Source organism: Oncorhynchus mykiss, chromosome 11 (assembly GCF_057628025.1).
Source record: "Oncorhynchus mykiss isolate SJ-2025 chromosome 11, ASM5762802v1, whole genome shotgun sequence".
NCBI classification, from domain to species: Eukaryota; Metazoa; Chordata; class Actinopteri; order Salmoniformes; family Salmonidae; genus Oncorhynchus; species Oncorhynchus mykiss.
The window spans coordinates 10,620,675-10,647,500 of record NC_143032.1 but is presented as its reverse complement, the minus strand read 5'-3'; the positions used below and the strand labels follow the sequence as shown (position 1 = coordinate 10,647,500).

The 26,826-nt window shown below is 43.3% G+C and overlaps 1 protein-coding gene across 2 annotated transcripts in view; it reads right to left on the bottom strand.

Moving 5' to 3' along the window:
- Positions 1-26,443, bottom strand: part of LOC110536547 (piezo-type mechanosensitive ion channel component 2) — a 205,856-nt gene extending 179,413 nt beyond the window's left edge. For both annotated transcript variants that reach the window (XM_036934820.2, XM_090189325.1), the window contains exon 1: positions 25,441-26,443. In XM_036934820.2, coding sequence (XP_036790715.2) covers positions 25,441-25,504 — 64 coding nt within the window. In that variant the 5' untranslated portion in view covers positions 25,505-26,443. The remainder of the gene's footprint in view (positions 1-25,440) is intronic.
- Between the last annotated feature and the right edge of the window lie 383 nt (positions 26,444-26,826).

The window sequence follows — 26,826 nt, the reverse complement described above, 5'->3', positions numbered from 1 at the left end:
CCCCCCAGAAGTTAGTAACCTTAATTAGAAGGAACCAAAATAAAACAGAGCAGCAGCACCAACGGTTCAAATTAAAGGGACGAAGAAGTTCTGTGTCTCTAACAGTTATGATTGCAGCTTTGGAGAGTGATGTGAACCGTGTCGATGGGAGTGGAGGGAAGGGATAGCTCTGTACAGAACAGTGTCGATGGGAGTGGAGGGAAGGGATAGCTCTGTAAAGACCAGTGTTGATGGGAGTGGAGGGAAGGGATAGCTCTGTAAAGACCAGTGTTGATGGGAGTGGAGGGAAGGGATAGCTCTGTAAAGACCAGTGTCGATGGGAGTGGAGGGAAGGGATAGCTCTGTAAAGACCAGTGTCGATGGGAGTGGAGGGAAGGGATAGCTCTGTACAGACCAGTGTTGATGGGAGTGGAGGGAAGGGATAGCTCTGTACAGACCAGTGTCGATGGGAGTGGAGGGAAGGGATAGCTCTGTACAGACCAGTGTCGATGGGAGTGGAGGGAAGGGATAGCTCTGTACAGACCAGTGTCGATGGGAGTGGAGGGAAGGGATAGCTCTGTACAGAACAGTGTCGATGGGAGTGGAGGGAAGGGAAGGGATAGCTCTGTACAGAACAGTGTTGATGGGAGTGGAGGGAAGGGATAGCTCTGTACAGAACAGTGTTGATGGGAGTGGAGGGAAGGGATAGCTCTGTAAAGAACAGTGTCGATGGGAGTGGAGGGAAGGGATAGCTCTGTAAAGACCAGTGTCGATGGGAGTGGAGGGAAGGGATAGCTCTGTACAGACCAGTGTCGATGGGAGTGGAGGGAAGGGATAGCTCTGTAAAGACCAGTGTCGTTGGGAGTGGAGGGAAGGGATAGCTCTGTACAGACCAGTGTCGATGGGAGTGGAGGGAAGGGATAGCTCTGTACAGACCAGTGTCGATGGGAGTGGAGGGAAGGGATAGCTCTGTAAAGAACAGTGTCGATGGGAGTGGAGGGAAGGGATAGCTCTGTACAGAACAGTGTCGATGGGAGTGGAGGGAAGGGATAGCTCTGTACAGACCAGTGTCGATGGGAGTGGAGGGAAGGGATAGCTCTGTACAGACCAGTGTTGATGGGAGTGGAGGGAAGGGATAGCTCTGTAAAGAATAGTGTCGATGGGAGTGGAGGGAAGGGATAGCTCTCTAAAGAATAGTGTCGATGGGAGTGGAGGGAAGGGATAGCTCTGTACAGACCAGTGTCGATGGGAGTGGAGGGAAGGGATAGCTCTGTAAAGAACAGTGTCGATGGGAGTGGAGGGAAGGGATAGCTCTCTAAAGAATAGTGTCGATGGGAGTGGAGGGAAGGGATAGCTCTCTAAAGAATAGTGTCGATGGGAGTGGAGGGAAGGGATAGCTCTGTACAGACCAGTGTCGATGGGAGTGGAGGGAAGGGATAGCTCTGTACAGAACAGTGTTGATGGGAGTGGAGGGAAGGGATAGCTCTGTACAGAACAGTGTTGATGGGAGTGGAGGGAAGGGATAGCTCTGTAAAGAACAGTGTCGATGGGAGTGGAGGGAAGGGATAGCTCTGTAAAGAATAGTGTCGATGGGAGTGGAGGGAAGGGATAGCTCTGTACAGAACAGTGTTGATGGGAGTGGAGGGAAGGGATAGCTCTGTACAGACCAGTGTTGATGGGAGTGGAGGGAAGGGATAGCTCTGTACAGAACAGTGTTGATGGGAGTGGAGGGAAGGGATAGCTCTGTACAGACCAGTGTCGATGGGAGTGGAGGGAAGGGATAGCTCTGTAAAGAACAGTGTCGATGGGAGTGGAGGGAAGGGATAGCTCTGTACAGACCAGTGTCGATGGGAGTGGAGGGAAGGGATAGCTCTGTAAAGAACAGTGTCGATGGGAGTGGAGGGAAGGGATAGCTCTGTAAAGAATAGTGTCGATGGGAGTGGAGGGAAGGGATAGCTCTGTAAAGATCAGTGTCGATGGGAGTGGAGGGAAGGGATAGCTCTATAAAGAACAGTGTCGATGGGAGTGGAGGGAAGGGATAGCTCTGTACAGAACAGTGTTGATGGGAGTGGAGGGAAGGGATAGCTCTGTAAAGAACAGTGTTGATGGGAGTGGAGGGAAGGGATAGCTCTGTAAAGACCAGTGTCGATGGGAGTGGAGGGAAGGGATAGCTCTGTAAAGAATAGTGTCGATGGGAGTGGAGGGAAGGGATAGCTCTGTAAAGACCAGTGTCGATGGGAGTGGAGGGAAGGGATAGCTCTGTAAAGACCAGTGTCGATGGGAGTGGAGGGAAGGGATAGCTCTCTAAAGAACAGTGTCGATGGGAGTGGAGGGAAGGGATAGCTCTGTACAGACCAGTGTCGATGGGAGTGGAGGGAAGGGATAGCTCTGTACAGAACAGTGTTGATGGGAGTGGAGGGAAGGGATAGCTCTGTACAGAACAGTGTTGATGGGAGTGGAGGGAAGGGATAGCTCTGTAAAGACCAGTGTTGATGGGAGTGGAGGGAAGGGATAGCTCTGTAAAGAACAGTGTCGATGGGAGTGGAGGGAAGGGATAGCTCTGTACAGACCAGTGTCGATGGGAGTGGAGGGAAGGGATAGCTCTGTAAAGAATAGTGTCGATGGGAGTGGAGGGAAGGGATAGCTCTGTAAAGAACAGTGTCGATGGGAGTGGAGGGAAGGGATAGCTCTGTAAAGACCAGTGTCGATGGGAGTGGAGGGAAGGGATAGCTCTGTACAGAACAGTGTCGATGGGAGTGGAGGGAAGGGATAGCTCTGTAAAGAATAGTGTCGATGGGAGTGGAGGGAAGGGATAGCTCTGTAAAGACCAGTGTTGATGGGAGTGGAGGGAAGGGATAGCTCTGTAAAGAACAGTGTCGATGGGAGTGGAGGGAAGGGATAGCTCTGTACAGAACAGTGTCGATGGGAGTGGAGGGAAGGGATAGCTCTGTAAAGAATAGTGTCGATGGGAGTGGAGGGAAGGGATAGCTCTGTAAAGACCAGTGTCGATGGGAGTGGAGGGAAGGGATAGCTCTGTAAAGACCAGTGTCGATGGGAGTGGAGGGAAGGGATAGCTCTGTACAGAACAGTGTCGATGGGAGTGGAGTGAAGGGATAGCTCTGTACAGACCAGTGTCGATGGGAGTGGAGGGAAGGGATAGCTCTGTAAAGAACAGTGTCGATGGGAGTGGAGGGAAGGGATAGCTCTGTACAGACCAGTGTCGTTGGGAGTGGAGGGAAGGGATAGCTCTGTAAAGACCAGTGTCGATGGGAGTGGAGGGAAGGGATAGCTCTGTACAGAACAGTGTCGATGGGAGTGGAGGGAAGGGATAGCTCTGTACAGACCAGTGTTGATGGGAGTGGAGGGAAGGGATAGCCCTGTAAAGAATAGTGTCGATGGGAGTGGAGGGAAGGGAAGGGATAGCTCTGTACAGACCAGTGTCGATGGGAGTGGAGGGAAGGGATAGCTCTGTACAGAACAGTGTTGATGGGAGTGGAGGGAAGGGATAGCTCTGTACAGACCAGTGTCGATGGGAGTGGAGGGAAGGGATAGCTCTGTACAGACCAGTGTCGATGGGAGTGGAGGGAAGGGATAGCTCTGTAAAGAACAGTGTCGATGGGAGTGGAGGGAAGGGATAGCTCTATAAAGAACAGTGTTGATGGGAGTGGAGGGAAGGGATAGCTCTGTACAGACCAGTGTCGATGGGAGTGGAGGGAAGGGATAGCTCTGTAAAGAACAGTGTCGATGGGAGTGGAGGGAAGGGATAGCTCTATAAAGAACAGTGTTGATGGGAGTGGAGGGAAGGGATAGCTCTGTAAAGAACAGTGTCGATGGGAGTGGAGGGAAGGGATAGCTCTGTAAAGACCAGTGTCGATGGGAGTGGAGGGAAGGGATAGCTCTATAAAGAACAGTGTCGATGGGAGTGGAGGGAAGGGATAGCTCTGTACAGACCAGTGTCGATGGGAGTGGAGGGAAGGGAAGGGATAGCTCTATAAAGAACAGTGTCGATGGGAGTGGAGGGAAGGGATAGCTCTGTACAGACCAGTGTCGATGGGAGTGGAGGGAAGGGATAGCTCTGTACAGACCAGTGTTGATGGGAGTGGAGGGAAGGGATAGCTCTGTACAGAACAGTGTTGATGGGAGTGGAGGGAAGGGATAGCTCTGTACAGGACTAGAAAAAGGAGAATAGCAAAAGGCGTATGTGAAAAACACACTGGTTGACTTGACTTAAACATACAAGACGAACTGGCACAGAGAGACAGGAAACACAGGGATAAATACACTGGTACAGAGAGACAGGAAACACAGGGATAAATACACTGGTACAGAGAGACAGAAAACACAGGGATAAATACACTGGCACAGAGAGACAGGAAACACAGGGATAAATACACTGGTACAGAGAGACAGGAAACACAGGGATAAATACACTGGTACAGAGAGACAGGGAACACAGGGATAAATACACTGGTACAGAGAGACAGGGAACACAGGGATAAATACACTGGTACAGAGAGACAGGAAACACAGGGATAAATACACTGGTACAGAGAGACAGGAAACACAGGGATAAATACACTGGTACAGAGAGACAGGAAACACAGGGATAAATACACTGGTACAGAGAGACAGGAAACACTGGGATAAATACACTGGTACAGAGAGACAGGAAACACAGGGATAAATACACTGGTACAGAGAGACAGGAAACACAGGGATAAATACACTGGTACAGAGAGACAGGAAACACAGGGATAAATACACTGGTACAGAGAGACAGGAAACACAGGGATAAATACACTGGGGAAAATAAGGGACACCTGTAGGGGTGGAGACAATCACAGGAACAGGTGAAACAGATCAGGGCGTGACAGAAACAGGAAGATTCGGTACAATTTTATAAATACCAACAGATCATTTTTTGTTAATTTTTGTGTCTGCAAAATGTATTATGCAAAATAATGGTGGTGGAAATGTGTTTAAGTGCAACTATTGACATAATAACCATCATATGGAAGTAAACTTGGAGTCACGTGATCATATGGTGTGTGGTCCTCCCACCTACGATTCAGGAAACCATGCAGTTTATTAGGCTACAGATGAAATAACTTCTGATGAACTTCACAGGGTGGTAAAAGTGCACAGTGATGAGCTTGATGCTCTTTCCCAATAAATATAGATGGTATGATTCTGAATGACATGATGATCGATGCTTAGCTGCCGTTTGACAAATGCAATTATTCTTGCTTTTATCCATTATAATGTCATCATGTAGACTAGCCTACCTAGCTGCAAGCTGTTGGCTAGAGCACAGGCACCAAGACCAGAGTGGCACATCTGCTATTTAACACAACAATTTTGACAAAACAATCAGTAGAGTGGAAACATATTGAACTTTAGTTTTTAAAATGTGCATATTTTCTTCATGCCGATTTTAGAATATTTGCATGAAAATCTGTTGCCAATTGGATGGAAAGCTAGCTAAAGTGTGATTCAAACTCATGCCCTCTTGGGGCTGGTCCCTTGGGGCTGCAATCTTCGATCTCCTCATTCATTCAGGGAGAGCTACATGACAGGTAACAGGGCGACAGGTAGCCTAGAGATTAAGAGCATTGGACCAGTAACAGTAAAGGTCGCTGGTTTGAATCCCCGAGCCGGCTTGGGGAAAAATCGGTCAATGTGCCCCTGAGCAAAGCATTTAACTCCTGTAAGTTGCTCTTCATAAGAGCATCAGTTAAATGACTAAAACGTATACTGAGCAAAAATATGAATGCAACAATTTCAAATATTTACGGTAATATAAGGAAATCAGTCAATTGAAATAAATTCATTAGGCCCTAATCTATAGATTTCACATGACTGGGCAGGGGAGCAGCCATGGGTGGACCTGGGAGGACACCCACTGGGGAGCCAGGTCCAGCCAATCAGAATGACTTTTTCCCCACAAAAGGGCTTTATTACAGACAGAAATACTCCTCCGCCAAGTACAATTTACAATTTATTTTTGGAAATTATTTTCAGCATTTTTCTCTAACATGTTTGTAAATACAACCTCCGGAATGTAAAGAGCCTCGAGGTTAGAGCATTGGGCCAGTTACCGAAAGGTTGCTGGTTTGAATCCCAGAGCCTACAAGGTGAAATCTATGTTGCTTTGCCCTTGAGCAAGGCAGGTAACCCCAATTGCTCCAGGGGTGCTGGACAATGGTGACCCTAGCCATGAACCCATTCCCTGTGGGTGTCCCAGGAGGAGTTGGGATACGCAAACAACGCATTTCCATTAAACACTTGCACAAGTGTGTAACAGGAATATAAGCCCCCCCACTCCAATGTATTATAAACATCTGTTCCACAGCAACTAAATACCCTGCCAGGTCCATTACCGTAACACAGTAATTCAGCACACAACATTGGCCAATACTACAGAATATATGGAGGTAAATATATGCAAATTACAAAATATATGGAGGGAGATTCAGCGAGAGTAGAGAGATATCCCAGTTTACACTACGTGGCATTATTAAGTGAGTCATGGATTAAATACTGTAACATGTAGTAACCGCACACCTGTTTCTACTGTATTTCAGTATGAACAATATATACGCAGCTATACATTTATACTGGTACACTAAATAAAGAGGACCCATGACCCACATCTGCATCTTTTCCCCTGTGCGGCATGTGACAATGAAAAGTGTTATGACACTTCTTCAAACATGATCCTCATCGGCAGAGGACTGAAAATGTCTGGAATTATAGTTCAACAGAAGCAGCTGTGTACGCCTGCCTGCCTGCCTGCCTGCCTGCCTGCCTCTTAAAAGGTTGGCCCAGTGCATGGCTTGCAGGCAGACTTGTTTCAAGTTAGTGTACACCATTACAATAACAAAGTCCATTCATTAATATCACTTGAAGCAACAAGGTTCTGATTTGCATTGCTGAAAGCAGAATATTTAGGAGTTTTCAACAGTGATTTAACACCGGAGGCGTTTACGTACAGGTATGCCTCCAAAATCACGTCGCTTTCACGCCTCCCTTGGAGGTCTGGAGAATTTTGATTGGATGTTGCAATTCAAGAACCCTCCCCGCACGTGCCCATTGGTGCTGCGTGTCATGTTCGTCACTGTTTTCCGAACGGGAAGGACAGATTTTGCAGAGAGTTGTTCCGTATGCTAGTTTCCAACATTGAAGAAAACTTGAATTCTGTTTTGTCAGAAGTGTGCTCTGTACACTTAATTTGTGTGTGTGTCTGTGTGCGCGTGTGTAACAGTGTTGCATTCGTTGCTCCCCTCGCTCCAACCTGGGCTTCAACCAGAGGCCCTCTGAAGCATCGTTACCCATCGCTCCACAAAAGCCACTGCCCTTGCGGAGCAAGGGAAACAACTACTTCAAGGTCTCAGAACGAGTGACGTCGCCAGTTGAAATGCTACTAGTGTGTTAGGGTCCTGGATCTGTGTGGTTGGTGAGCCCTGTCTCTGGCAGTGTTATTGGGATTAGGTGTACATTAACACTTCCCCCCAGCGGGTGACCTCCTATTGGCAGCCAGCACACGGCTCAACTGGGGCAGCGGCTTCAATCAGCTGGGTCTTCAGGACAAGCCTGACTGTTTGGAGTAGGAGTCGTGACCGGAGCCACTGCCAACACACGACACCCCATGCTGCCCCAAAACGTCCACACCCCGTTTATTTTCCTTACTGAGCTGCAAACACTGCAAATGATTACTCTCATAATATCTGCTGTGGGTTTAAGTGACCATAATGATTGTAGTTGGATAGGATACGGGCGGAGAGAGGAAGGGAGGCCATGTCTGTGTTTGTGGGTGCAGAGCAGCACACTTCCACGCTCCATTGCTTCCTCGTCAAGCTCCAAGTCAGGCAGAGTTTGCACTTCACCACCTACGATGTAGACACCCCATTAACTATTACTCCTTGAACTGAAATACATATAGTGGGGATATACACAAGACGGGGTTTGAGTTACATCTAGAAGCTGAAACAATCAAGAAATGAACAGCACTTAATGTTCTTTGGGGCTAATCTTAGTTTGCTTTGGTCAAATCAAAACGTCTCTATTCTGCAGTGAGAGAATGCTGGAAAGCCTGCTTGAATATCTTGTCAGAGACAGAAATCGGTCCAAAGTATATAGCATGTTGTGGAATGTGACTACAGGCATGGCTTATTGTGAACAAACATGTAAATCAGAGACCAAGTGTGCTTATGTATCATAAGTTATCTTATTTATAATAAGTTAACCTATTTATCATAAGCCGTTGGCTTTTGAGAACACTGAGGCTTAACAAGTAAAGAAAGGACTTAAGTTAAACTGACAGTCATGGAGAAGGACGTAGAGTTTGGCTTTGCTTTGGTATGATAATTCTATCTGCTGTTATAATATACCACAGTCAGGGTATTGCTCTCTAGCGTCTAGCTAGCCCTTAACAGAAAGGAAAGGAGACAGACAGTAAAGTGTTGCAAATTCGGCAGCATCATTAATTAGCATGGAGTCGTCAAGGAATAATAAAGTTGAATGATACAAACAACTGGGTTAAAATAACACATTGATCAGAATGAGTTGTGACACAAAACAGCGTGTGTTCTGTCTTTAAATCAGATGAACTCAGCTATTTTCCTTTCTAGCAGCTGTAGGGCACAGATATAGAAATTTAGTAAACATAAAATGTTAATTACGGAAGTTGAATTATGCATCCCAGTGGATATTACCGGTAAAAGCACATCAACATATCAATTACTGCTCCACAAAGAATTTATGAACAATAAATATTTTAACCCTTCCACAACTCAACCTTCCCACTTCTGGCCAACTGAACCACTAGAGTTCCCAAAATTATACACTAAGCTTTGAATTTTAGTTGTTCAATTACTTATTTCAAAATCGGCATCAGGGTTAGATTGATCTAGATTTACAGAATCTTCTGCAAATAATGAACGTTTTGCAAATCATGAAGGATCATAGCAAGATGTACTTTTAAATCACACAGGGTGGCAGGCACGTGCACAGATAGGGCTCTACCTGTGCAGAACACATGCCTTTTTTTTTGTCTTTCCAGTCTCCAAAGTGCCCATTCGGTGGTGGTATAACTTCCCCCAGAATGTTTTTAATGTTTTTGTATAAATGTGTTTAGGGCGCAAAGGTGGACGCGCATATCCAGATTAGTGACCAGAAGATTCCTTTCTTCCAGTCTTGCCTGGCAACGTTTATCCTCCATATAAAATACAGTGTAGCAATCTACTACTGACTCCTGTCTGCCAGAACAACAGGCTACCTGACGATTTGATTGGTCATATTCATACTTCAGATAGGCCTAGTTTGGGTGCCTACTGGCTATATGTCTAAAGATAAGCAACTGTGACATCACACTGCCTTCAATATTATGAGATGAATGTGTAACATATCTGATGAATGTATTGTATTACGTTATGTTTATTCCTGTCAGCGCGATGCACGGAAAATCCTGTTGGCTGTACGGACTCCGACAGCATGTCCACAGCTAGCCATGTCTCCATGAAACAGAGTATGTCTGGTAAGAAGAAGGGGGTGTATGTTTCATGATTAACGACTCATGGTGTAATTGGAACAACATACAAGAACTCAAGCCCTTTTGTTCACCTGACCTAGAATTCCTAACAATCAAATGCCCACCGTATTATCCCCCAAGAGAACTCTCCTCAGTTATCGTCACAGCCATGTATATCCCCCCACAAGCGGATAACAAGCCAGCCGTCAAGGAACTTCAGTGGACTTTATTCAAACTGGAAACCATATATCTATTTTTTATTTCACCTTTATTTAACCAGGTAGGCTATTTTAGAACAAGTTCTCATTTACAACTGCGATGTGGCCAAGATAAAGCAAAGCAGTGTGACAGAAACAACAACACAGAGTTACACATGGAATAAACAAGAGTACAGTCAATAACACAATAGAAAAAAAGACAGTCTATATACAGTGTGTGCAAATGGCGTGAGGAGGTCGGCAATAAATTGGCCATAGTAGCGAAGTAATTACAATTTAGCAGATTAACACTGGAGTGATAAATGAGCAGATGATGATGTGCAAGTAGAGATACTGGTGTGAAAAAAGAGCAGAAAAATAAATAAAACAATATGGGGATGAGGTAGGTATATTGGGTGGGCTATTTACAGATGGACTATGTACAGATGCAGCGATCGGTAAGCTGCTCAGATAGCTGATGTTTAAAGTTAGCGAGGGAAACATAAGTCTCCAGCTCCAGCGATTTTTGCAATTCGTTCCAGGCACTGTCAGCGGAGAACTGGAAGGAAAGGCGGCCAAAGGAGGAGTTGGCTTTGGGGATGACCAGTGAGATATATCTGCTGGAGCGCGTGCTATGGGTGGGTGTTGTTATCGTGACCAGTGGGCTAAGGCGGAGCTTTACCTAGCATAGACTTATAGATGACCTGGAGCCAGTGGGTCTGTTGACGAATATGTAGCGAGGGCCAGCCGACTAGAGCATACAGGTCGCAGTGGTGGGTGGTATAAGGGACTTTGGTACCAAAACGGATGGCACTGTGATAGACTGCATCCAGTTTGCTGAGTAGAGTATTGGAAGCTATTTTGTAGATGACATTGCCGAAGTCAAGGTTCGGTAAGATAGTCAGTTTTACTAGGGTAAGTTTGGTGGCGTGTGTGAAGGAAGCTTTGTTGCGAAAAAGAAAGTTGATTCTAGATTTGATTTTGGATTGGAGAAGTTTAATATGAGTCTGGAAGGAGAGTTTACAGTCTAGACAGTCACCTAGGTATTTGTAGTTGTCCACATATTCTAGGTCAGAACCGTCCAGGGTGGTGATGCTAGTCGGGCGGGCGGTTGGATCAGGGAATCACCCACAGCAAGAGTGACATCATTGATATATACAGAGAAAAGAGTCGGGCAGAGAATTGAACCCTGTGGCACCCCCATAGAGACTGCCAGAGGCCCGGACAACAGGCCCTCCGATTTGACTTACTGAACTCTGTCTGCGAAGTAGTTGGTGAAACAGGCGAGGCAGTCATTTGAGAAACCAAGGCTATTGAGTCTGCCGATAAGGATATGGTGATTATGGATATATGGCAGTTATGATATCGTTTAGGACCTTGAGCATGGTTGAGTTGCACCAGTGACCAGCTCGGAAACCAGATTGCAGAGCGGAGAAGGTACGGTGAGATTTGAAATGGTCAGTGATCTGTTTATTAACTTGGCTTTCGAAGACTTTATAGAGGCAGGGCAGGATGGATATAGGTCTATAACAGTTTGGGTCTAGAGTGTCACCCCCTTTGAAGAGGGGGATGACCGTGGCAGCTTTCCAATCTTTAGGGATCTCGGACAATACGAAAGAGAGCTTGAACAGACTGTTAATAGGGGTTGCAACAATGGCGGCGGATAGTTTTAGAAAGAGAGGGTCCAGATCGTCTAGCCCAGCTGATTTGTACGGGTCCAGGTTTTGCAGCTCTTTCAGAACATCTGCTATCTGGATTTGGGTAAAGGAGAAGCTGGGGAGACTCGGGCAAGTAGCTGCGGGTTGGCGGAGCTATTGGCCGGGGTTGGGTAGCCAGGAGGAAAGCATGGCCAGCCGTAAATAAATGCTTATTGAAATGTTCAATTATCATGGATTTATCGGTGGTGACCGTGTTACCTAGCCTCAGTGCAGTGGGCAGCTGGGAGGTGCTCTTGTTCTCCATGGACTTTACAGTGTCCCAAAACTTTTTGAATTTTTGTTTGAAAAAGGTAGCCTTTGCTTTCCTGACTGACTGCGTTTATTGGTTCCTGACTTCCCTGAACAGTTGCATATCACAGAGACTATTCGATACAATTGCAGTCAGCCACAGGATGTTTTTGTGCTGGTCAAGGGCAGTCAGGTCTGTAGTGAACCAAGGACTATATCTGTTCTTAGTTCTGCATTTTCTGAAAGGGGCATGCTTATTTAAGATGGTGAGGAAATTACATTTAAAGAACGACCAGGCATCCTAGACTGACGGGATGAGGTCAATATCCTTCCAGGATACCCGGGCCAGGTCGATTAGAAAGGCCTACTCGCAGAAGTGTCCTGAGGCTGCATTTATTGTAGTTGGGGGTTTTAACAAAGCTAATTTGAGAACAAGGCTACCCAAATTAAAGGGGTGAGGTATGGGGAGTCAAGGGGTGAGGTATGGGGAGTCAAGGGGTGAGGGATGGGGATGGGGAGTCAAGGGGTGAGGTATGGGGAGTCAAGGGGTGAGGGATGGGGAGTCAAGGGGTGAGGGATGGCGAGTCAAGGGGTGAGGTATGGGGAGTCAAGTGGTGAGGGATGGGGAATCAAGTGGTAAGGGACGGGGAGTCAAGTGGTGAGGGATGGCGAGTCAAGGGGTGAGGTATGGAGAGTCAAGTGGTGAGGGATGGGGAATCAAGTGGTGAGGGATGGGGAGTCATTGTTGTTTTGTGGTGTGGTTTTGTTGTAGTGTGGTGTGGTTTTGTTGTAGTGTGGTGTGGTTTTGTTGTAGTGTGGTGTGGTTTTGTTGTAGTGTGGTGTGGTTTTGGTGTAGTGTGGTGTGGTTTTGGTGTAGTGTGGTGTGGTTTTGGTGTAGTGTGGTGTGGTTTTGGTGTAGTGTGGTGTGGTTTTGGTGTAGTGTGGTGTGGTTTTGGTGTAGTGTGGTGTGGTTTTGGTGTAGTGTGGTGTGGTTTTGGTGTAGTGTGGTGTGGTTTTCATATTTTATTTGTGTACTTACTGTATGTATTGTATATTGTTGTTTTGCGGAGTGGTTTTCATATTAGCCCATTGGCTTCCAAACACACCTGTAAACATTTTGTTGTTGCTTTATTTTGTTTTTATCTGTATTGTTGTCTATCACTTGTTTACTTTGGTGTAAATAAATAAGTAACAAATGAATATCCTATCACATATCTTTAATATACACTGAACAAAAAAATATAAACGCAACATGCAACAAAGATTTGACTGAGTTACAGTTCATATAAGGACATCAGTCAATTTAAATAAATAGATTAGGCCCTAATTTATGCATTTCACATGACTGGGGAATACAGTTGGTCACAGATACCTTACAAAAGATGTAGAGGCGTGGATCAGAAAACCAGTCAGCATCTGGTGTGACCACCATTTGTCTATAGCAGCGTGACACATCTCCTTTGCATAGAGTTGATCAGACTGTTGATTGTGGCCTGTGGAATGTTGTCCCACTCCTGATCAATGGCTGTGCGAAGGTGTTGGGTATTGGTGGGAACTACCCCACCGCCACCATGGAGCACTCACAACATTGGCATTAGCAAACCGCTCGCCTACACAACGCCACACACGCTGTCTGCCATCTGCCCGGTACACTTGAAACCGCATTCATCCTTTGAAGAGCACACTTCTCCAGCGTGCCAGTGGCCATTGAAGGTGAGTATTTGCCCACTGAAGTCGGTTACGACACCAAACTCCAGTCAGGTCAAGACCCTGGTGAGGACGACAAGCACGCACGCATATGAGCTTCCCTGAGGTTTCTGACAGTTTGTGCAGAAATTCTTCAGTTGTGCAAACCCACAGTTTCATCAGCTGGTCTCAGATGATCCCGCAGGTGATGAAGCCGGATGTGGAGGTCCTGGACTGGCGTCGTTACACGTGGCCTGCGGTTGTGAGGCCGGCTGTGAGTACTGCCAAATTCTCTAAAATGAAGTTGGAGGCAGCTTATGGTAAAGAAATTAACATTAAAATCTCTGGCAACAGCTCTGGTGGACATTCCTGCAGTCAGCATGCCTATTGCCTGGCTCCCTCAAAACTATTTCAGGTGGATGGATTATCTTGGCAAAGGAGAAATGCTCACTAAGAGGGATGTAAACAAATTTGTGCCCAAAAAGTTTGAGCAAAATAAGATTTTTTGTGGGCATGGAATATTTCTGGGATCTTTTATTTCAGCTCATGAAACATGGGACCAACATTTTACATGTTGCGTTTTCTATTTTTGTTCAGTATAGATGACATTCAGTATCAAATGACATGTTATTTGTCACATTCGCCTAATACAACAGGTTTAGACCTTACAGTGAAAGGCTTACTTACAAGCCCTTAACCAACAATACATTTTAAGAAAAATAAGTGTTAAGAAAGTAATTACTAAAGTTAACTGAAGTAAAAAAATAAATTAAAAAATGCAAATAATTGAAGAACAACAATAAAATAACAGTAACAAAGCTATATACAGGGGGTACCGGTACAGAGTCAATGTGTGGGGGCACCGGTTAGTCAAGGCAATTGAGGTTATATGTACATGTAGGTAGAGTTAAAGTGACTGTGCATAGATAATAAACAGAGAGTAGCAGCTGCTAATTCGTTGATATAGGTGAGGAATTTAGACTTTCACAGTAAATCGTGCATTGATGCCAATCCACTTTCTGTGTTTTTCAGGATTAATAATCAGAATAGTTGTTGTTTTAATATTGACTGTTAATTTCTGCCGGTTTTGTTTATTCAGTGTGAGTATTTTCTGCTTGAGTGTTTTGGCTAAGAACAATCTCCAGGTGCCTGGCACAGTCATTGTCTACACTGAATAATATTGATGTTGACATAAAAATAATAGCAAGTGTTGACGAATATATATCCAAAACATATTTTAAAAATACCCCCAAAACTGCCTATTTTTTATATCAGAGCTAAATATGAATATTAAGCGTAAATATGTCAGTTCATTGATGCTGCTGGAATTGATGGGAGGTGGAGAAGACAGAGATCATAGGCGGGAAGAGTGTGCACAGACACCCAAGATCCATTCTGCCACCGGCCCCATCCCAAATGTTTCCGTTTTCACAGGTAACTCAATATGTTATTTCACTGGGTTCTGTTTACACTAGAACTTCCAAACCTGAAGATGTCTGAACCTCATGAATGAGCCTGAACTAACTCTGGTGTGCCTCGTTGCTCAAAAAACAACTAAAACTAGCTACACCCTGCTTGTAACTTCATACACCCCATCCTGCACCACTGCTACCATACCATCACACTGCAGGTTCCACCACCGCTTATCCTCAGTTATGAAACTACTGACTGGTAATCAGATGGTACAACTGCACATGGCAGTTTTCAGTACAGATGAGTTAATATGCATTTTCAAAGCAAGCTCGCACGTAAAATGCAGGTATACAATGTACGTTGAGAATACTTGTTCATAACCCAAAGGTGAGTCAATTCACAAACCACCAGCCCAAATCAACCCTCCACCAGCAAGTTAATCTCTAAGAACCATATAGGGGGACAGATGCCTTGCAAGAATCAACATGAGAGGTTTACTTCTATATTAGATTGTCCCTTACAACAACAAAAAAACGCATACAAAAATAATGGTTATCGGACACAATGTATGGTATGAACAAGGGAGATTTTTAAAAATAAATAAATAAAAAGTTTGATTTTCACAAGTCAGAAACACGTTTGTTGTACACGTGTGAAGTTTCACATGGATTTTTCATATGTACATTTTTCACATGTGAACAAATCACGTGAAAAATGTCACATTGTGTTTTTACATCGGCTGTCTCCTAGTTGAAGCTATTTAAATGGCCATTTAAACAGAAATGACTCAACATTGTAATGATGAGAGACCAGAATGAGAGAGATGGGAGGCTAATTATGGGGTTATTAGTGGGAAAATCCATAGTCATTGTTGCATAAGGTTAAATCTCATGAGTACATCACCAATACGACAGTTCAAAAATAATTAAATCCCCCTCTACTACAGAGACATCAGATACTTTGACGACAACAAGTTGTGTTACCAGAATATTCAATTGTGTTCATTTCTATCATAGGCAGAACTGAGGTAAAATATAGAAAGCAAACACAAATGTTTGTCTGCAAGTAGGAGCTTTTGGACTAAAGGACTAGCACATCGTTCAGTGCTAATTTTTTTTGCCCCCTTTTCCTCTCCAATTTCATCATATCCAATTGGTAGTTACAGTCTTGTCCCATCGCTGCAACTCCGTGCAACTGCCGTGCATCCTCCAAAACACAACCCTGCCAAGCCGCACTGCTTCTTTACACAATGCATGCTTAACCCGGAAGCCAGGTGCACCAATGTGTCGGAGGAAACACTGTACACCTGGCGACCGTGTCAGCGTGCATGCGCCCGTCCCGCCACAGGAGTCACTAGAGCGCAATGGGACAAGGACATACCGGCCAGCCAAACCCTACCCTAACGGTGCTGGGCCAATTGTGCGTCGCCTCATGGGTCTCCCGGTCACGGCTGGCTGTGACACCGCCCGGTATCGAACCAGGATCTGTAGTAACGCAGCTAGCACTGCGGTGCAGTGCCTTAGACCGCTGCACCACTCAGGAGACCCCACAGGTCTGTATTGTTAAGCACATCTTTCAGTGTGACCGTTGCTAACACAGGTCTGTATTGTTAAGCACATCTTTCAGTGTGACCGTTGCTAACACAGGTCTGTATTGTTAAGCACATCTTTCAGTGTGACCGTTGCTAACACAGGTCTGTATTGTTAAGCGTCGGTGTCTGCTAGCTCATCAATTTGCAAGTTGGTCAGACAAACAAAACAAGCAAGCAGCTGCCTGTATTTCAGTAACTTTAATCAATGATTGGTTTACACCAAAGGCTATCTAATTCAACTATCACTGTAAGATTACCAAACCTTCTAAACTGGGCAGTAGACACCTATGAATGTGTCTATTTAACTTTTAGCCAATTATTTTACACATGTTCTCAAAACCAGACACTTTGAGTTGTGATATACAACTGTCTTGTTTCTAGTAGTCTCCCTGAGCTCTGAGTTCTGTGTGGTTGGGAGAGTCCGCACAAAAGGTCCTTTCAGGTGGCTGAGTATAGTTCAGTGGCACTGTTGTCAGATTATAGAAAGGAAACCGTTCAGATAAAACTGTATGAATAGTCTGACTATAAAGCCAAAGGGGAGAGAGAGAGAGAGAGAGAGAGAGAGAGAGAGAGAGAGAGACTGAAAGAAAGAGAGAGCGAGAGAGAGAGACTGAAAGAAAGAGAGAGAGAGAGGGAGAGAGAGAGAGTGGAGAGAGATTGAGACTGAAAGAGAGAGAGAAAGAGCGAGAGAGAGAATGACTGAAAGAAAGAGAGAGAGAGGGGGAGAGAGAGAATAGAGAGATTGAGACTGAAATAGAGAGAGAGAGAGCGAGAGAGAGAGAGAGAGAGAGAGAGAGAGAGAGAGAGAGAGGGGGGGGAGAGAGACTGAAAGAGAGAGAGAGAGAGAGGGAAAGACAGAGAGAAAGAAGAGGGAGAGAGAGAGAGGGAGAGAGACACTGAAAGAGAAAGAGAGAGAGAGACTGAAATAGAAAGAGAGAGAGAGAGAGTGAGAGAGAGACTGAAAGAGAGAGAGAGAAAGAGAGAAAGAAGAGGGAGAGAGAGAGAGGGAGAGAGGGGGGAGAGAGAGAATAGAGAGATTGAGACTGAAATAGAGAGAGAGAGAGCGAGAGAGAGAGAGAGAGAGAAAGAAAGAGAGAGAGAGAGATTGAGATTGAAAGAGAGAGAGAGAGAGAGAGAGAGAGAGGGGGGAGAGAGACTGAAAGAGAAAGAGAGAGAGAGAGAGACTGAAAGAGAAAGAGAGAGAGAGAGAGTGAGAGAAAGAGTGAGAGAAAGAGTGAGGGAAAAAGAGAGAGCGAGAGAGAGACAGGGAGAGTGAGAGAAAGAGATACTGAGGGAGAGAGACCTCCAGGGAACTGCAGAGTGATATGCAAATCTATAAAATATTTTTAACAAAAGTCATGCCTACTTGTGTACTCATCCAGTGGGGCAAAGGCTGTTTCACTGATAACTGACTTTTGAGACATGTTGACTTTTAGTCAAATGAAACCAACTGACCAGTGATGGAAAAATAACTACACATTTATACAAATATATGTTTTGGTGATATATTTCTCACCAGGTATTTCAAACCATGTCTATACTGCTAATACGACTGGCTGTTTCCATACAGCACAAGTTGGACTCCTAAACTATAGGCTACAGATACATTTTTGTTTCTTATTAGGCCATGATGCAGTTGCACTGTGGAATTGATAATTGCTTTAGATAAGGGAAAACTGGCATCCGAGAGAAAGAGAGAGAACGAGAAAGGTGCCTATGAGCACTGAGTTTAAGGGGTGGCCTTTCCACTTCAAGACTCAGTGCTCATAGGCAGTTAAAGGGGTGGCCTTTCCACTTCAAGACTCAGTGCTCATAGGCAGTTAAAGGGGTGGCCTTTCCACTTCAAGACTCAGTGCTCATAGGCAGTTAAAGGGGTGGCCTGTCCACTTGAAGACTCACAGTTGAAAGCTTTGAGGCACCACATGTAGGGCTCTCGAGTGGAGCAGCTCTCTAAGACACTGCATCTCAGTGCTAGAGGCCACAGACCCTGTTATGATTCCAGGCTGTATTACAACCAGCTGTGATTGGCAGTCCCATAGGGCGGCGCACAATTGGCCCAGCGTGGACCGGGTTAGGGTTTGGCCTGGGAAGGCCTTCATTGTAAATAAGAATTTGTTCTTAACTGACTTGCCTAGTTAAATAAAGGTTAAATAGATAATAAAAACATTTACAAACACTGGTCCCCTTCTTTCCAGCCATGCCGGCTTCATTTAGCCCATTTACTGGCCCGGCTCTGTATAAACTCTACTGTCTCTGTATACATCCTGGGGACCCATACAAACAAAAAGTGTTTCTCCGAAAATAAAACAGAAATAAAGTAACGCCTAGGTAAAGCGCAACATAAACGGTTGTGGGTCACCAGTGCACTGTGAGGGGACACTGAGGGGGCAGTAGGCTGGGACATCAAATAGCCATCAGGTAGAATGGCTTCTTTTGTTCCACATACTGTAACTCTCCCTGGTTGAGATTCATAGTTAGAAACAGTCATCACTCTAGTTGGTCTGAATGTTAACAGGTTTAATATCTTATCATTTGTTAAGAGAGGCAGATACAGTCGCTCTCATTTCAAGTGAGACAGATATGATCCAAACTACCCTTCAAGAAGCTATTTCATCAGAAGACAGAGAGACTGCGGCTCTCTCCATCTCCCTCTCCCTCCCCCTCCAGCTCTTTTCCTCTCCCTCCGGCTCTCTCCTTCTCCCTCCCACTCTCTCCCGCTCCCATCCGCTCTCTCCCTCGCCCTCCTGCTATCTCCTGCTCTCTCTCTCTGTTTCTCTCTCCCTCGCCCTCCTGCTATCTCCTGCTCTCTCTCTCTGTTTCTCTCCCTCGCCCTCCTGCTATCTCCTGCTCTCTCTTTCTCTTCCTCAAACTGCACTTTGAAAAACACCCTTCAAAATGAGTAATCCAATGTAATCATACTCTGCATCAACAGAATGAACTAAATAGTTTGGTTAACCTCTTGTAGGTTTCCGACCCAATTTCCCCTTTCAGTGAATGCCAATGCAGCTGAATTTCTCTCACCATGCCAAATTGGGCTCTTGTGTGTGATTTAGTTAAGAGGATTTAATTTACCATGGAAGTCTCACAACTTCACAAAAGCCCATCTAGAGAATAACTGATACAACATCATTTGTGACAGAAAACTTAAAGCACACATGGTGACACTTGCAGAAATATAGACATCTACATGTTCATCATCTGGCCAATGGAGAGTAATGGGCATGGGGAGTTTCAAAACGACTGAACTCCTCCAAAACAAGAGATCTCAATCAGCATTGGCATTGGTCGCCCAAATTTGATAGGTCTGTATAAACAAGTCTTTCAGATAAACCACAAGTCATGGAATAGACATGTCGCTGGACAATCACATTACCAGGGGACTCTGAAACTCTATCTGCCTGCTCGTCTTGTGGGCGTCTCATGAAACAGACTGCACAGAGTCAAATAAAAGGCCACTGTATATCAGGACTGAAAAAGGAGGGGAAACAAGCATGAAGAGGGAGGACTAGTGATATATAATCTTTCAGGAAGAGGGAGGACTAGTGATATATAATCTTTCAGGAAGAGGGAGGACTAGTGATATATAATCTTTCAGGAAGAGGGAGGACTAGTGATATATAATCTTTCAGGAAGAGGGAGGACTAGTGATATATAATCTTTCAGGAAGAGGGAGGACTAGTGATATATAATCTTTCAGGAAGAGGGAGGACTAGTGATATATAATCTTTCAGGAAGAGGGAGGACTAGTGATATATAATCTTTCAGGAAGAGGGAGGACTAGTGATATATAATCTTTCAGGAAGAGGGAGGACTAGTGATATATAATCTTTCAGGAAGAGGGAGGACTAGTGATATATAATCTTTCAGGAAGAGGGAGGACTAGTGATATATAATCTTTCAGGAAGAGGGAGGACTAGTGATATATAATCTTTCAGGAAGAGGGAGGACTAGTGATATATAATATTTCAGGAAGAGGGAGGACTAGTGATATATAATCTTTCAGGAAGAGGGAGGACTAGTGATATATAATATTTCAGGAAGAGGGAGGACTAGTGATATATAATATTTCAGGAAGAGGGAGGACTAGTGATATATAATCTTTCAGGAAGAGGGAGGACTAGTGATATATAATCTTTCAGGAAGAGGGAGGACTAGTGATATATAATCTTTCAGGAAGAGGGAGGACTAGTGATATATAATCTTTCAGGAAGAGGGAGGACTAGTGATATAACATCTTTCAGGAAGAGGGAGGACTAGTGATATATAATCTTTCAGGAAGAGGGAGGACTAGTGATATATAATCTTTCAGGAAGAGGGAGGACTAGTGATATATAATCTTTCAGGAAGAGGGAGGACTAGTGATATATAATCTTTCAGGAAGAGGGAGGACTAGTGATATAACATCTTTCAGGAAGAGGGAGGACTAGTGATATATAATCTTTCAGGAAGAGGGAGGACTAGTGATATATAATCTTTCAGGAAGAGGGAGGACTAGTGATATAACATCTTTCATCTGGTTTGGGAGGTGCTGAAACATGACTGCCAAACTAACTACGCCACTGCTAAACTGACTACACCACTGCTAAACTGACTACACCACTGCTAAACTGACTACACCACTGCAAAACTAAGTACGCCACTGCTAAACTGACTACACCACTACCAAACTAACTATACCACTGCCAAACTGACTACAACACTGCCAAATTAACTACACCACTGCCAAATTAACTACACCACTGCCAAAATAGCTACACCACTGCCACACTAAACACAGTTTAAGGAATGAGTTGGTGGCATAGCATAAACCAATACACTCATTCTCCTTTGAGGTGAAGCCATTTAGCCATTCAATAAACAGTAGAACGTATACACTCATTGGATAAAACATTAAGAACACCTTCCTAATATTGAGTTGCACCCCCTTTTGCCCTCAAAACAGCCTCAATTCGTCGGGGCATGGACTCTACAAGGTGTCGAAAGCGTTCCACAGGGATGCTGGCCCATGTTGACTCCAATGCTTCTCACAGTTGTGTCAAGTTGGCTGGAAGTCCTTTGAGTGGTGGACCATTCTTGATACACACGGAAAACCGTTGAGTGTGAAAAACCAAGCAGAGTTACAGTTCTTGACTCAAACTGGTGCGCCTGGCAACCTACTACATTACCCCGTGCAACGGCACTTAAATATTTTGCCATTCACCCTCTGAACGGTCACACCTACACAATCCATGTTTCTATTGTCTCAAGGCTTAAAAATCCTTTGTTAGCCTGTCTCCTCCCCTTCATCTACACTGATTGAAGTGGATTTAACAGGCGACATCAATAAGGGATCATAGCTTTCACCTGGATTTACCTGGTCAAGCTGTCATGGAAAGGAGGAATACCAACCATATAGTCTTTATAAAGGAGTAATACCAACCAACCATATAGTCTTTATAAAGGAGGAATACCAACCAACCATATAGTCTTTATAAAGGAGGAATACCAACCAACCATATAGTCTTTATAAAGGAGTAATACCAACCATATAGTCTTTATAAAGGAGGAATACCAACCAACCATATAGTCTTTATAAAGGAGGAATACCAACCAACCATATAGTCTTTATAAAGGAGTAATACCAACCAACCATATAGTCTTTATAAAGGAGGAATACCAACCAACCATATAGTCTTTATAAAGGAGGAATACCAACCAACCATATAGTCTTTATAAAGGAGGAATACCAACCAACCATATAGTCTTTATAAAGGAGTAATACCAACCAACCATATAGTCTTTATAAAGGAGGAATACCAACCAACCATATAGTCTTTATAAAGGAGGAATACCAACCAACCATATAGTCTTTATAAAGGAGTAATACCAACCAACCATATAGTCTTTATAAAGGAGTAATACCAACCAACCATATAGTCTTTATAAAGGAGGAATACCAACCAACCATATAGTCTTTATAAAGGAGGAATACCAACCAACCATATAGTCTTTATAAAGGAGGAATACCAACCAACCATATAGTCTTTATAAAGGAGGAATACCAACCAACCATATAGTCTTTATAAAGGAGGAATACCAACCAACCATATAGTCTTTATAAAGGAGGAATACCAACCAACCATATAGTCTTTATAAAGGAGTAATACCAACCAACCATATAGTCTTTATAAAGGAGGAATACCAACCAACCATATAGTCTTTATAAAGGAGGAATACCAACCAACCATATAGTCTTTATAAAGGAGGAATACCAACCAACCATATAGTCTTTATAAAGGAGGAATACCAACCAACCATATAGTCTTTATAAAGGAGTAATACCAACCAACCATATAGTCTTTATAAAGGAGTAATACCAACCAACCATATAGTCTTTATAAAGGAGGAATACCAACCAACCATATAGTCTTTATAAAGGAGGAATACCAACCAACCATATAGTCTTTATAAAGGAGTAATACCAACCAACCATATAGTCTTTATAAAGGAGGAATACCAACCAACCATATAGTCTTTATAAAGGAGGAATACCAACCAACCATATAGTCTTTATAAAGGAGGAATACCAACCAACCATATAGTCTTTATAAAGGAGGAATACCAACCAACCATATAGTCTTTATAAAGGAGGAATACCAACCAACCATATAGTCTTTATAAAGGAGGAATACCAACCAACCATATAGTCTTTATAAAGGAGTAATACCAACCAACCATATAGTCTTTATAAAGGAGTAATACCAACCAACCATATAGTCTTTATAAAGGAGGAATACCAACCAACCATATAGTCTTTATAAAGGAGGAATACCAACCAACCATATAGTCTTTATAAAGGAGGAATACCAACCAACCATATAGTCTTTATAAAGGAGTAATACCAACCAACCATATAGTCTTTATAAAGGAGGAATACCAACCAACCATATAGTCTTTATAAAGGAGTAATACCAACCAACCATATAGTCTTTATAAAGGAGGAATACCAACCAACCATATAGTCTTTATAAAGGAGGAATACCAACCAACCATATAGTCTTTATAAAGGAGGAATACCAACCAACCATATAGTCTTTATAAAGGAGGAATACCAACCAACCATATAGTCTTTATAAAGGAGGAATACCAACCAACCATATAGTCTTTATAAAGGAGGAATACCAACCAACCATATAGTCTTTATAAAGGAGTAATACCAACCAACCATATAGTCTTTATAAAGGAGGAATACCAACCAACCATATAGTCTTTATAAAGGAGGAATACCAACCAACCATACAGTCTTTATTTTTTTTTACACTTTCATTTAACTAGGCAAGTCAGTTAAGAACAAATTCTTATTTACAATGACGGCCTACACCAGCCAAACCCGGACAATGCTGGGCCAATTGTGCACCGCCCTATGGGATTCCCAATCACTGCTGTTTGTGATACAGCCTGGATTCGAAGCAGGGTGTCTGTAGTGACACCTCTAGCACTGAAATGCAGTGCCTTAGACCGCTGCACCACTCAGGAGCCTTATATAAAGGAGGAATACCATTACAGTCTTTAGTACATAAATACAAGATGTTGATGCTGAATAAATGTGTTGAATGATATCAAACACAACTCTGAGACTGATTCCCTAGGCAGTGTGCGGTAAGGTTGATCCAAACAATGTGACCAATCATTTACAGTAAAGGGTGTATGTCTCACCAATCTGATCTTTAGAAATGGATTTATTTTGTATATATGAATTTTCACCACACATCCTTAACATCACATTGTGTTATAAAACATACTTAGAATTTGACTAGTGATTTGAGGCATGAAAACAGGCATTTGCTTGCTCCCTGTGGTTTGTTTGTAAAGCCAGATGATTCCTCATACTTCAAGAACAGGAGTAATTTTTGTGTTGTGTAATTGGGGAGTTTCTGATTCTGATATCGACAGTGTCGACCGTAGGAAGTGGAACACAGACCAGGACAACGGTATCCTGCTACTACTGGGCACACCATTCACAGTAACATCGAACCCTAAACCCAACCCATCCACAGCTGCCAAGAGAACCTTCCAAGTTTTAATCAGCCAAAGGGGTGGCCTAGTGGTTAGAGCATTGGATCAGTAACAGAAAAGTTGCTAGATCGACTTCCTGAGCTGACAAGGTAAAAATCTGTTGTTCTTCCCCTAAACAAGGCAGTTGCTCATTGCTCCTAGGCTGTCATTGTAAATAAGAATTGGTTCTTAACTGACTTGCCTAGTCAAATAAAATATTTTGAAAAACAGTTAGGAGCTATTTTGAAAAAATGACTTATTTTTTTTTTACCTTAATTTAACTAGGCAAGTCAGTTAAGAACAAATTATTATACCAAACTAACTTATACCAAACTAACTTTGTCAGTCAACATCCATTAAAACATATATATATTTAAATTTTTTAACACAAATCTTTCATTGTCTGAGCATAAAACCTGTTCTAATAAACTGCAAATAAAACCTGTTCTAATAATCGGCAAAAAACTGTTTAATGCTCAGGTGCTCAGAAATGACATATTATATACATATTATATACGACAATAAGAGCTTTTCTATCTCTGAAGTGATTAGAACATCTCTGTTACAATGGCTTTTTAGCTCTTCGTTAGGCTTCTTAACACCCTATTCAGCTTCCAACATGTTATTTCAAAATGAAAAAAAAAGTATATTTAATTCATTTGAATGATGACGTTAATCTTAACAATTACACAGGTTTATCCGCAGCAATGTATTTTCTTTTTATTACTTCAAGTCGGTTTGGTATTGGCACATTTTATTGGTCAGAGTAATCCAAAGTTACGATTATGTTTTAAGACTTGCATAAATTGTAGGTTATTGTTTTGTAAGTGGTTTGTTAGTTTTAGCAACATTGCATAACAGTCTCTGATGAAGGACAAAGTGTTAAATCAGTAATAATAATAACAATAATAATTATCATAGGTATTATATTATTTTGTAAGTGGTTATGCTATTATCAAACATAGCCTACTATGTCTGTACTGATTAAGTTTACAATTCAATAAGCCTAGTCAAGCAACAGTCTACAGGCTATAAAATGTGCATTGCGCAACCCCTTGAACTTACCTGCAGCGAGACAAACTGGCAGCAGCAGCCTGAAGACCAGTCCGCACACCACCTGGGAAGCCATTCCTTAGGATTTATGAAATATAAACAGAAAAGCTATTTAATGATGATACGCTGCTATCTGGCACAAGGGAATCTCAATGCACCCGTCCAGCTCTCTCCAACGTCCAGGTGAGAGGGCATTGTCCCGTTGGTGTCTCCGACATTATTTTTAGAAGTCCAAGTCCAAAACAGCGCTTTTGATAAACCATAGCCAACAGCCGAGAAAAGTTTAGGCACGGCAGCCAGCGTCCTCTATCCTAGTTTCAACACCCCACATCCAATATCCCAAACATCTGGACCAGTAGGATAACACTCGTCACGCGGAGCAGCCTACAATTTCTTGCAGAAAAAAAGTGTGGTTGTAACAGCAAATCAACAACATTGCAGTTTATGCACATTAGACTACCTGTTGATAACAGTTGTCTTGATTGTGGATCGCGCCTAGGCCTTATAGTAAATAAATAACTCCAGCACCGCGCTTAAGATAGAAAACAATTATGAAAAACAATCAACAAGTTGCAAATTCATAATCCCGGCCTTGGATAGTGAGCAGTTTGTCAAGCGTCAGGTTTCTTTATTCACTTTTAGTTTGGTAAGAGAAGACACCTGGAAGTGCGTAAAAGCGTGACTATGCTTTCCTATGGAGAAGCCTACATAACAGTCTTCGCTCACGCCCCAGCTCCCGTACAGCATGAATGTTTTACTATCTCGTATGATTACACTTTTCTCATCCTTCAATGAAAACTTCACAAGACCACCCTGTAACTGACAAATGACTCCACCATTGAGAAGTCAGGCAAGAATTAGGGAACGATGCCTGGTCCCGAATGAGGAGCGGGAGGTAGGCGCAGGGCAGGGTTGTGAGCGTGTAGCCTAGTCTATGTTGCTCCTCCCCTGAGAGCTGTGAGAGCCGCAGGCGTGGCGGCCGCATTCCAATCCCTCCTCTGGGTCAGGTAACTCCAACCCTCGCAGATTCCAAGCTGGGACAATTTTACGCGACTAACGGGAAAAGGGGCATAAGGTTTGGGCCTTGCACAGGGACAGGTTATGGACGAGTAGGCTAGTTCGCTATTGTTCTATTATTTGTTTATGAGCTACATCATCTCATATAATAGTTACAACTATAGAGATAGACCATGTTATATATGGTTGTAACATAGTAATTGTATTTTCTCGTGAATGAACTGTTAAGCCTACACGAATTGTGAAAAAATAGTTGAGGATTATATTATGAATAACTTATATTAATATGGTTGTGATTTTGTAGGCTCCTTGATTTATTGTACACAAATAAAACATGTAGGCCGTGTGTAGGCTACACCTACAAGCATTACATCATCATAA